General features: G+C 42.0%; 1 protein-coding gene across 14 annotated transcripts in view; it reads right to left on the minus strand.

Annotated features, from left to right (window-relative positions):
• celf5a (cugbp, Elav-like family member 5a) overlaps nucleotides 1-12884 on the minus strand; it is a 235816-nt gene extending 222932 nt beyond the window's left edge. For 4 of the 14 annotated variants that reach the window (XM_055016603.1, XM_055016584.1, XM_055016582.1 and 1 more), the window contains exon 1: nucleotides 12441-12883. In XM_055016603.1, the coding sequence (XP_054872578.1) occupies nucleotides 12441-12798 (358 nt within the window). In that variant the 5' untranslated portion in view covers nucleotides 12799-12883. Of the gene's footprint in view, nucleotides 1-12440 lie in introns of all 14 variants that reach the window. The other 10 variants (XM_055016591.1, XM_055016596.1, XM_055016593.1 and 7 more) reach the window with 4 other exon arrangements.
• Nucleotides 12885-13419: the final 535 nt, after the last annotated feature.

Here is a 13419-nt window from a genome sequence, read left to right on the forward strand (position 1 = left end):
CACAGCCATCACCACACCTGCAGAGTATTTACCTGCAAGCATGCTGTTAGTCTGGGCAGCTGGTATCTGTGACCAGGCCGCCCTGGTGCCTCTCTGTGGGGGATAATGTGTTTTTATTCCTGTGATGTTTCGGTCTGTAGACACTCGTGGTGGGATCTACAGACTCTTCGGGCTTCTGTTGGCAGCTGCTACTTTGGTGTGGAGCCTACAGTCTCAGTGGAGGCTGAGGCTCCAGTTAGTGGTCCACCAACTTAGTGAAGAAGCCATTCAGTATTTAGAGTCTTTGTAAATTCTGTAATCAGTGAGTGTGAGGCACCAGTTTTGTTCAGTTCGTTTTGTGCACGATTGATTTTTAGTTTTTGTTACTTGTGGTGGGTGTTGTTTCTGTACTTATGTTTGGCTAGAGAGTTTAGTTGCTTTGTGTTTAGATAGTTTAGAAACTCTGTTAGCCTTTGTTTTGTTAGATTCTGTTCTTTGATTTAGCAACACTCACCAGTCTTGTGTTCTTTATTATCACTTTTATGTTCTGTTTGCCACTAAGCAATAAATCCCTTCACCTGAACCAATAACATTCTGGTTATTTTGTTGCATCCAGCAACAACCCCTAGAGGTTGGATCGTAACAAAAGTGCATTCGTGATCACATACGTTTCTCTGGAAAGATTTAGCATTTCCTTTTCCAAAATAAATGAAATAAAATACATTTAACCATTTGAAACATTCTTATGAACTTTTATACACACAATTTTAACAAACCAAAAATATGTATTTAATCACTTTTTAATACACCTTTTAACTCTATTTATTTATTTTCCTATTTTGCATGAACAAATATTTATTAATATTTTTCACTGGGCTATATTTACCATGCAGTCCCGTAGTTAAACAAACAGTCATTGCACATTGACAGGCAGGGCTTTCAGTGTTGAGAAAACCAAAAATTCAACTAATAAAATGACTCTGTCACCTCAGGCAGCATATTTGAGGTTATGTATATTAATTATTTGTGGTATTATTGCCTCTGCCAAAAAGGGGGAGCCTCAGCCGACATTATGTTTTCATGACAGAAGAACTACTGAGCAGAGTTTGATGAAAAAAAATGGTGGAAAGTTGGAGCATGGACAAAGGAAGAAGCCAGTTTTGGTGTGAATCTGGTTTGGAATGTGTATGTCATATAATAGTGGACTATTAACCTCTCACAGTGCCATCTAGTTGTGTTATGTTTTCATGGAGATGAACTTTTTTACCCTCAAATATACCACAGCCTCAGTTCTCCATGGCTCGTTAAAATTACAGTTTCTCAATAACCTCTGACAGCATCTATTCATCCAGATAATTTGGTGTTTTGTTGTTTTTTGTCAAGGTTTTGTAGGTTTGTAGATAAATTTGTGATGCTCACAGCTTTTAAAAGAAGCCTTTAAAATTGGACACCGCTTTTCAGAACGCTCGCTACAGTGGAGCTGAATAGCTAATCCATATAATTATCAGTCTGCTTCATGAGAACATTTTCTCCTGCAGAAACAGTCCATATGTCCACAGTGAGGCCTGTTGAAATTTGCATCAGCGCTGCATTTGGAAGAAATCTCACTAGATCCTCCACCTACGCACCAAAAAAATATATCTCACAGAGCTGGCAACCCTGTCTGCAATTGCCCAGAGTTTTACTGTAAATTTAGCTGGCTGGTAAAGCCGCTAAACCGTTTCCTGCAATGATGTCACAATCTAGTGCCTCACTGAATGGGTGAAGTAATGCTCAAGCATTCATTTCTGTCCTAACTTAGCTCTGAAAAGTGAGTGAATATGTGCCTGTGAAGCCAATACTCCTACATCTGACCCAAGCTACCAAGTAACGCTGGTATCATTATTATTAAAACTAAAAAATTAACAATGACGCAGGTCAAAAGTAAATGCATTTCCAATGCAAAAAAATAATATCTTTACTGAGTAGCTTCCATTTCCGAGGTCAAGGCACGAAGAAAACCGAGTGCTGTTTCTAAAGCAGTTTTGACCTTTTGAACTCTGAGGGTCACTCATTTCTAAAATCACTGCACAGCCTTTTGACCTCAGAGGGCTAACAAATTAAAGCAACGGTTCCTTCTTTTGTTTGGGGAATTTGCTGATATGCATACATGTTTTGACAGGAATGCAACAGAATTTAACTTGCACTTTGGTTTTGTCAGAGTGTTTTGTGTCCATTTAACATTTTTCTTCGATAATATTCACGACAAACTAGCTACCTCAGCAGGTAATAATAGCAGTAACAAGGCAATAATCTGTATAATCCTCAGCAGGAACATGAAGAGATGCATTTGTTTTGCCACTGATTGTTAAATAACTGCTGCAGACTGTGATGCAAGCTGCAAGAGCTCAATATGAACGTCCTATTTGAACATTAGCATTGTGCATAGATGGTGTGCTACAAAATTGTCAAATATGAATGCAGTTCCTGGGAGACTAGGCTGCTTTAAACCACAACCTTTTCTCTTTTCACTCCACCTGTCATACCCTCCTTGCTCTCCTTTTCTCCATCTCCCTGCCCCAGAGGAGCCAAGCTGCCCCAGTGTAATGAAAAAGTGTGAACTTGCTCTCACTGTGGCATTTCCTTGGCCAGAAAGTGTGAAGGTAGCAGAAACGGAGCCAGTCCTGGCACCGGTCTCGCCTGCTTCCTCACACATCATTTGCACTCTTTGGAAAATGCTATCACTTTGGGTAGATTACTTGCTTACTTCATTTACTGCCATGCGGGGCTCCGGGGGAACTGATAGCCTTTCAGAGGGGTCGGAAGCTGAAACACACATCATCAGCAGCGATACAACGTGATTATGACCTGAATCATTGCCAGTCAGGGAGGCAGGAGGCTCAGTGGCACAGATTGACTATGAGGGGGGTAATCAGTCTGGTCTCAGAGAATCTTTTAACTCGTATAATCACTCCCTCCTTTTGGAAAAAAAAAATCCTCGATCTTCTCACAGTAAAACAGATCGCACTAATGCTCGGGGTGAAGGAGGGCAGAGAGAGACGTTTAATAAAGGAAAAGCTGGAGTTGGCATGGACTTTCCAAAATGCTCTCAGTCATTGTTCTGACAACAATATTTTCTCTGCCCGGGCCTAATGAGCTTGTAATGATGGTGTAATATAAGCCTAGCGTAACCTGTAAACCTTAATTAAGTCAGACAGTCACCTTAAAAGGGAGCTAGCAAGTGTGCTCACTGAACATCTCCTGATGCTGAATCTGACTACACTCTTCCCTCCATCAATCACTCCATCCCTTCATCTCTGCCGCATCCAGCTCCAAACCCTCCTCCATTTCTCCTTTCACTACCCCCTCCCATCATCCCGTCACCTTGAGCAATAAACCGGGGGAGGATGAACACGGTCTGAGCACTGAGGAGCATCGGTGTCTATCACGAGGGCAAGAAATAGTCCCCCACACCCTCCCTGGTATCCTTGCTGACCCCTGAGTAGGAGACCTCAGCCATTGATTTGTTGCTACTCACTCACATAGACTACACTAGCCTCCGAGAAGCAGTCAAACAGATCCATAGGCAGCGCATCCCAAAGGACTGCCAGGGTGTGTGAGTGTGTACATCCAGAATGTATATACCGCACGTGCTGTGGCGTGGCCTGCAATGCCTAATGAGTGTGACAAATGCAATAAATTCCTTGTGAAAGCCTCTGGACATGCTTCAGGATCAATACCGGGGGCAAATAAGCCATCATAACAACGCAGGGAGATAGGCTTTTACACCTTCACACTCACAATCTATTCTCGGAGGTTAAACAGTTCTCTCAGAGCACAAGTGGTGCTTCACGTATAATCCAGCTTTAGAGAGTATTTCTCTGAAAAGTTGACATGTGGCTACATACTGTAGGCGTGCCAGCATTAAGAAGGCTTAAAACAGTAAATACAGTTTCTGATAAAGTTCCCTGATAATGCAGTTTGGCAGCAGATGCAGCATCAGAACTAGTGGCTCAAGTTGAATTTTAAGATGCAGCACCATTTTGCAGCCTTTAAAGTAAGCCTCGACTTTTGTGGACCATCTGGGCACTCTGTCCCTCTCTTACAGCCATGGCCACGATCTATAAATACATCTAGTGCCCTGCATCCCTGATGAGAGGGCTAATTGACACTGTTAATGGATTGAGTTTCACGGAGCTGTAAATAATGTGTAGGTTCACACTTACTGCCTCCTGCCGTGTTACTTCTGGGAGGGCAACAAGAGTTTACCTGCCAAGTCTCGGCCCATCGTCCCTCCTTTTCCTTCCCCTGAGCCAAGCCTGCTCTGGCCAACAGATTTACAGAAATCAATGAAAGTTTCTCTGAGTCCCACCACCACCACCCCCCCAACAACCCCTGACCTCAACTCAAAGTCAGAAAATCTGCATCTGTATGACTTCATGTACTCTAAATAAACAGGATTCGCTTGGCTCACGTTGTTCCCTCTTTCTGCACACGATCTATCATAAGTTTTCACTGATGCAAAGTCTTCACTTAATGTTTCTGATTGGCATATTCGATGAGATATCCCTCGCACCATCTGTCCTCTTTCGGAAAAGGTGAAAAGCATTTAAACCTTTGAGACAGACGGATTGATCATAGCAAAGCCACAGTCAGAGATGACTGGCAGCTGCGAGCCGACTGCAGACTTGGAGACGGATCAGGTTCTCAGTCACTTTGATTTTACAAATTGAAAGTTACCTTTAAAGACATCGTTTCAAAGGCCCCCAGAGGTTACTCGGATGGACTGATTGAAAGAAGGGTGAGGAAGAAAGAGATGTAAGGAGAACAAGGAAAAAAAACTACCTGGTACAACCACATACACACTCACTCACTCTTCATTAGTATCTTGCTATACACAGGCAACCTTAAGAGGGAATGCTAATTATACACGCCTCTATAAACAAACTTGCAATGAGTCCTCTGCTTCTTATAGTTGTTCTTTGGATTTAACTCATGCTCCAACTGCTGTAGTCCATATTTTTAAGCTATACCCAGCATTCTAAAAAACATAAATCTGATTTTGTGTTCTTGTCCTCGCTTTCTTTATTTATCTCATGTCACCACTGAAGCTGGAGAGGACTAATAATTAACACTAATGGTGTGACTAACAAGCAGGCACCGGGGTGTTAATTGACGTATATTTCCGAGTAACCACATTCAACCCTGAGGATTCCAGAAATACAGATCTGCTAATAACCAGCCAAGAAGACAGACAGACAGATAGACATATAGGCAGATAGATAGACAGATAAACAGATAGATAGACAGAGAGAGTAGCAAAGAAAAAGTCCTCTGAATCGAACCCAAAGAGCTGACAAAACAGATATGAGAACCCATCCACCATTAATTAATCCAAGCAGTCTTTTTTAATTAAGCCAGATCTACCGTTGAACAGTGAACCACAGATTGGCTGCCATGTTGGAACTCCCATAAAGTCCATACACTGCGCTCATTCAACCAAATTAACATTTGATCATCAAAAAAGAAAACACAAATTCCATCTTTCATCTCTCTCTTCTGCACTATCTGGCGTACAATTTGCTTGTATCACACTAAATATGAAAAGAAAGGAAAAAAAAAAGAAAGAAATAACATGGATGCGATACATCTCCAGTACAAAGCATCTGACCAGTTTGTGTCACTGGCAATAAAGCACAGAGACTGTTGGCTACGGCGTCGCTCCTTTCACCATGAAAGATGGATGGAAGGAGCGAGGAGGGGAAGGGAAGGCTGAGCGATGGGAGGATGGGGGTGTGAGGTGGGGAGGAGGGGTGAGGCGCTGGAAATGAATCTAGAGGGTGGAGGGGGGGGACCGTGGCCATGCAGTCGCCCCCACAGATGCTGCCTCCGTTCTCTCCCTCCTTTTTGAGCACAGTACGGGAGCAGTCTTTTGGGGGAGGCTGGCAGGCAATCAGTGATGTCATGCCAGCAGTGCAGCGATGGCAGCTTAACCTATTTTCGGAAATACCACTGAATTTCTATTTATAACCGTGCTGAGCGGCATGTATCTTCACACATCCCTCACGGACCTGAACATTCATAGACATTTCTCCAATCTAAAATGTGTTTTCCTTGCATTTTGGGGATCTCTTTATATCTGTCGAACGCACAGTTGTATTGCTGCTTACCACTGTATTTATTAGCTGTGTTGTCAAGATACTGAGCTTTTAAGCAGAATCCATTTTGTTATTAATTAATAGGTACTTTGTTATTGCTGCTTTGATCCGATGAGTAATAAAATAGTGAATCACCTCTAAGACCAGCAGTAGAAAGCGTTTTATTAGCACCAGCAGCAGTAGTAGTATTTAAATTACAAGTTACAAGAGGGATTTTCTCATGTCAAGAGCTTTCAGGTGATTATTTTATCTGCCAGACTTGCCCTCTGCCTCCTCCACCCTCCATCCATCCCGCCCTCTGGTGCCCAAATGGCACCGGAGCTGTCAGAGGGATCCTCCATGTCCCAAGCTGAACCATCACTCTACCCTCCCAGCGCCTGAGGATAAAAGCTACCATTTGTTTCTGCATCTTCGACAAACACTTCATCTTTCCCCCCTCCACTTATCCATCTGTCCAAACATCCATTGTTCTGTGCCATGTGTCTGTCTGTCATTTGCCTCGTGGACCCGGCTGCATACATGTGCCATCGTCCCCGTCCAATCTGTCTCTGTCACATTGGGCTGCATGACAGAGAGGGATTGGGTGACGGTGCTAAGTCATATCTGCAAAAGCTTTGCGTTCGCGTGCACTCGCAGGCAGATACATGTACAACATTTACGCATTGTTCATTCACACCAACATCAAAGGCTCAACCGTTTGGCAATCAGAGAGATGTGACAGCTTGACTAATCTGTGATTGTTTTTTGGCCAAAACACGGGGGTTAGCGAGCCCTCCAAGGGCACAGTACTATAAGGCAAGACAAATAACTTATTATTTTCCAGGCTTGTACAAGGCTTTATCGCATGAGTTCTCCTGAACCATTCCAAAATGGAGAGGGATTATCACAAAACATTGCATTAAAATCTCCTCTCTCCCCTCTCCCTTGTTATTTCATTTTCCTTCTAAAATGAATCTGTGCCCAGCCAGGCTCAAACACAACATTAAAGAGCTCATGCTATTCTAACAGAAACCACCGACCCCCTCCTGCCTCGCTCCCTCCTTTTTTTCCCCTCTGTGCCTTTATAACCCCCCTCATAAGAGTACACTCTGCTCTGTAGGCAATGGCACTCTCTGCTAAGCTACCCATACAAAATAGATAGGCTTCTATCCCTCTATTTAGACGAAGGAAATAGCTGACCTTTGTGCAGGAACAAGGAGGCGGTACACTCCTGCCAACTCTACCTTTAAAGAAGAATTGTGACCTGCAACACACTAAAAATATTGCAACTCAAAAATCCTACCTTTAAAAATGTGAAAATACCGTCAACACACTAAGCAGAGACTAAGGTTTCTTAATATTTTGTTTTTTAGAATTAATACATCAAAAGAGGTCGCCATCCAAAAATTTTTGAGATGCAAAAAACATATAAAGCGTTTTTACACACATACACCGATGCTAGCATGCCTTCCAACACAAAGCCCACAATGTAACACAAAGCTCAAAGTTAATGAAATGTACAGACACTATGGGTTTCATGAATGAATCTCTCTGATAAAGTTGCTCCCTGCTTTTCCCTCAGACCTCAAAGTGCATCTTTTCCATATCTGCCCCGGCTCCAGGCACCATTAAGAGCAAACGTATTCCACAAATGTCATGGAATAACAGCACTTCCAATACACTGGAAGTATAATATACTGCAAACCATAATGAATGTTGCATTGGTGCAGGAAATCAATCCATCTGAAAGGCTCTGTCGGGCAGGGATTAAGGGAGAAAGAAGTGGAGACAGAATAAAAGTCAGGTGAGTCTGGTGCGTGGACACTAACCTCCAGCAGAGCACGGCCTTGTCGGCATCTAAGATTACCAATCTCCTTGGGAAAGCAACAGAAAAAGAGCAGAGGAGAGGGGGAGGTAGCACTCCTCATCCTGAAGTCAAGGCCCATAGCGCCTGTCAGTACCAGTTGAGCTGCTGCATCTTTTATGAGGAAAGCCCTGTTGCTTATTACAATATTTACAGACGTTTAAAGATTGCGAGGGGAGTGTTGTTACTGCATTAGCTTGGCTCGGTGGCCTTCGCTCACTAGCCCTGACAGTAGATTTTATTCTAGATTTGGTAAATCGAATCACTGCACAAAACTGCAAGGAGACTGAGAATTGTTTGTATTTTTTCCTCGTGGCTCGGTGTTCACACACTCGAAACGGAATGGAATTTATTTCCTCTTAAAACCTTTATGAAATTGTTTAATTACATTAGCAGGAATACAATACTGTCAAAGGGCCCAAGTTGCACTCCTCTCTATTAAATCTGTAATGTTATCACAGCCTGTGGTGTATGTTCCATTCGTGTCACATCTACAGCTCTGTTTATGGTCTGTAAGTGAATTTATCCCATCTGTTTTCTCAGGGGTAATGCTGTCCTACAGCAGTGCCGTGATCTTTGACACTATCCATAAGGCACGCACAATATGGAGACGTGTAGATGCACTCACGCTTCCATAATATCAAACAGTAGAACGAGAGAAAGAGAGAGGCTTCAACAAAGCCAGAGCTTAGTTTAATCAATGCCATTCTCTTTAAGATACAACTTTATAACAGAAAACTGCAGTCTCATAGCACTATATCCCTTTGGTTTGGTGCATATTCTATGTTCCAACTATTCCTGTTTCCTTCCTTCCCTCCTATTTAACTCACAGAGAAACCTTATCCATCAGACTGGCTCAAGGGGGGGGGATAAAAACTTGAATAAATATTTCATTAGATTATTCTGTGATTTAATGTGCTTCTGCTTGGCTGGGGTCTACGGCAATATCTCCATCTATAAATGCATTAACACAATGATGCCAGACATGGACTTCATATTGATACTGCCTTGACCAGCAGATTGGAGCAGCATAGGGATTATTTTGTCTGTCTGCTCTGCTGAATCACACATTTGCATTCCATCTGATCTGAGTGCATGTTACTTCACTCAGAGGAGAGAATCTGTCTATAAACTGATGCTTTTCAAAGCTAAATTGGGGGAATAAACAAATAACAGATGTAGAGCATGCAGGACAAGCTAAAAAAGAGCATTGTTTTCTGCATATATGCATGTACGTGAATGACAAAGTGTGTGTTCTGCATGTGCTATAAGTAGAAGCTAATTAGAGTCAAAGGGAGAAGTTTTCACAGTCTGTGATAAATTCAACATCAGGAAATCCTCTACCTATTAATACCAATTGGGCGACAATAATTGGCAGGCCATCGACAGCGTGGGCAGAATTAATCATTTGAAGAGGCAGACTAGACTGAATTTTTAATTGGCAGAGGCAGCCACTGTTTAGGGAGGCAACCAGCTGATCACCCAAGAGACTGCTGCTTCAGACAATGCACATTTGCTAATCCTCTTGAGTCAAGTTATTATGGCCATGCATTATTATCACGCTTTACAAACTAATTCCATGTTTTCCCTCATGGATTACCAAGGGAAAAAATAGTTGCATAAGAGAAGAGGAAATAATAAACACACAGAGCACAATGTGGATGAACTGAAAATCAAAATGACAGAATAAGTGCTACAACTACAAATGAACAACACTTAGTATAATGAAAATAGTATGTGTGTGTGCGTGTGTGTGTGTGTCCATCAATGTCTTTGTGAGTCTGAATATGCCTCTCAGAGGATGCTGTCCTAATATTTCCATCAGGATGCAAACGCCATAATCCGTTTCTGGTTAATAACACAATTAACTATAAAATAACCTCATCAGAGATCATTCACACATTAGTTTGATTATGTATTGTTAATTGTGCAGCCAGACTTCATTACAATTCTAAGTCACTTAATTTGACAGAAGTAGCTAAAATGAATTAGTTGTTTGTAAATGAATGATTAAGGGTAAATACTCACTTTGAGTAGAACATTTAAAATTCATCCTTTTCACTTAAATCAAAGAGATGACGTAGTCTAGCTTCATGCAACCAAGGTAATGTTCTGGATTTTTAAAAAATTATTAATTAAACTGAATACATTTCCACAAAACTCATGATTGACGTAAAAGTTCAATGGATTATTTTTCCTTTTTTAAAAAAGGGATTTCTCTTTGTTACAAGTCTCTTTTGAGTTTATGTTTTGCATTTCAAACTGGGAGATGATCATACAGAGTCTCACTGAAAGCAAGCCTACAACTCAATTACAGATTTAAAAAAAAAGAAAGAAAAGAACAATTTGATTCTCATTCTTTCTGCTTCACCACCAGGAGAAGAGTGATGCAATAAAGTGATGATGCTTAGTGTAATAAGAAGAAAAAAATCTGAGCAAATGTTTCAAATGTGAGAAACAAGCAATTAATTTGCTTTATTAATTAAAAAATGACGACTAATAATCAGCTTTGTGTGATAAATATTTCACTTGAATCTTATGCACATCTCCCTAAATCAGTATTTTTGTCGTTGCATGTAATGGAAACATGTTCTGCATGTGTTATATGTCAAAGAGGCTCTTTTCTCTGACACCGTGATGAGGTGACAATCACTCAGGAGCCAGATACTGCAATCATTATGCAAGACAGGGCAATGACATTTCAGCATATGCATGCACACACACACACAAAAAACAAACTACATAGCAATGAATGGCCAATGAGTGCTCTGGAGGAAAAAATGTCTTCCTTTTCTACAAGCTGACAACATCAGCTGCAGGAGCTGCATGAAACACAGGACTAACAGAAGCTGTGATAGTTCAGTCTAACTGCAGCTACATTGGGCATTAAACCTTCTCAAGCATTTTGTGATGAGAACAGGGACTCAGTGCTGCATGTTAGTGGTGGCAACCTTTGTAATAATAACAAAATTAATATCTTTCGATGGTGATTTCATACAAGACATAACGTAGTGTGCAATGTTTGCAAATGGCATTTACATTACTGTCATACATTATCATTTGTCTTTTCTAAATGTCACTGCAATAAAAGGCTTATCTCCTGCACTAACATCCTTCACATATCAACATCTGCTCTGCAGGAATGCAAGATGAAGAATCCCAGAGAGGAGAAGCAGAATTATGAAAAATAAGAGGCTTTCTGCAGCAGTGTTGTTGCAAAAATGGTTGTCACGGCTGCTGTGTGTTTTGGGTCTGTGAGTCCTGTGGGGCAGCTTTAGAAGCACACAGATTAAATCGCAAGAAAAGCCATAAAAGTTCTGCAAATGCAATAAATATGCCATAATCTTTGTGGTTCTCCCATTGGAGCATGAGTATGGTGTTAAAATTACAGTCACAGTCAAACTAATAATTATGATGCAGTCATGATTATCATAAAAGCATGAATGTCATTTTGTTATTCCAACCAGCACAAAATGTTTTCCTGTGAGCGCAAACAACTAAATTAAAGTTGGTGTATAAGTGTTGATGGGTATTGATGACGATGATAATGATGATGGTGACGTCTGCATTGCGTGGATCAACGTGGGAAGGGGGAGTGGTGGGGGGGTGGCACCTATTGTGAAATGGTTTTCCCACCCAGGCAGTGATCTGCACACCGTATATTCTTCCTAACCAAGTTCATTATGGGAAATGGAAGTTGTCACTGTACATATAAATACACGTATAAAGCCAGCTGAGTGGATTTCCACCTCCTGCCTCTCCCTCAGCCTCCCCTGTAAGCAGCGCAGCATCACTGCTCCTCTCTGCGCGGCGACGTCCGTCATCTTGTGACAGTTCTTGCGCCCTTTGGAGACATCGTAGTATTGAACTGATTCCACCGTGTCGGGTTAGATTTTGCGCCCAGCCCGCTCCATTCCCACATGGGGGAGATGTTAAAGAAAGCATATGGATGAATAAATGATGCCGCCCCTCCGCAAAAAGATGGGACTGGCAGGGGAAGGCTCTTTAAAAATGCATCCTTTCCGAGCGCCTCTGCCCCACTTAGGAGCGCGTTAAGAAAATACTCCTCACTTGCAATAAAATAAAACAAATCCTGACACTGAGAGCACTCTTTTACAGCTTTGTGTAAACCTCCCTTTCTGGGAGGGGAATCTCAAATATAGAATTCTCTTATTAATGCTTAGAAAATTTGTCCAAAATAAAGAAAGAAAGAAAAAATGACAAGAACTTGCAGTTTTACGCACAACAATCACAACTGGGACAAAATTCCAAACCACATGAATGTTGGTTGAAGCAGTGATGAGGAGGATGATACAGACAAAATGTTTAGGCAGGTCATTCCTGGGCTAAAGCTGATGAAATGTAAGAATAAAAGTGGCACATACACGCATTTCGGCACAAATCAGTGGAATAGGTGCAGGTAATAGGGAATAATTAAGGTTCATATGGGCCTCGCGGCCATTCGAGGGGCGACACATTACCTTTGTGCATGCCGGTGTATCGGTCCTTGAGAACTGTCAGTTCGTGGATTTTCCCAAACTGTTCAAACAGGGGTTTCAGGTCTTTTTCCTCCAAGTTCCGCGGTATCTGCCCGATAAACAGCTTAATGGCATCTTGGTCTTTCATGTTGCCGCTCTCCGGATGAATTGAAATGGGTTCTGACCCGTTCATGGGTTTCGGGAATGTGATCTGAGGGTAGTGGTGCTGATGTGGGAGAAGTAGTAGTGGTTGCTGGCTCGGTGGTGCCCCCGGTCCGGTGAAAACCAGGCTGGAGTGAGCGGGCTGGGGCTGCTGTGGATGATGCTGCCTTCTTGTTTCAGTCTGAGTGAATCTGGCCATTCTGAGCTGGGAGCAGAGTGGATAATAATGACAACACACACACACACACACACACACACACACACGCACACACACTGTGAGAGAGCAAGCACTCAGCTGGAAACCAGGCTGACTTTCTATCCGATACACACAACACACATACACACAACACACACACACACACACACACACACACACACACACACACACACACACACACACACACACACACACACACACACACACACACACACACACACACACACATACACACACGCACACATAGTAAGGCAAAAAAAAAGGAAGAGGAGGGGGTGATATTGGTTAGAATAAGCGCACCAGACCGATATGAGACACTCTGGAGCGACACCCAGTGGCATCTATGAAGCACTTCAACTCCGGAAAGCGTATGGGTCATAGAATTGCATGATTTCTTTTTTTAAATTTCTTCAAACTAGCCTTTTTTAATCAGTCGATGAAGAACTAACCCTTTAATTTAGTGAACCATAATGGAAAATATTCCCCTGCAGATATCCCGGTTCATACCCACAGTAGAAAAAGCACCAGTAAATTATTCAGGGACTATATGAATGATTTTCTTGTGTTTAAGAAAATATTTCTATAGCATAGTTACAAAGTGCT

This window comes from Amphiprion ocellaris, chromosome 2 (assembly GCF_022539595.1).
Source record: "Amphiprion ocellaris isolate individual 3 ecotype Okinawa chromosome 2, ASM2253959v1, whole genome shotgun sequence".
Taxonomy (NCBI): Eukaryota; Metazoa; Chordata; class Actinopteri; family Pomacentridae; genus Amphiprion; species Amphiprion ocellaris.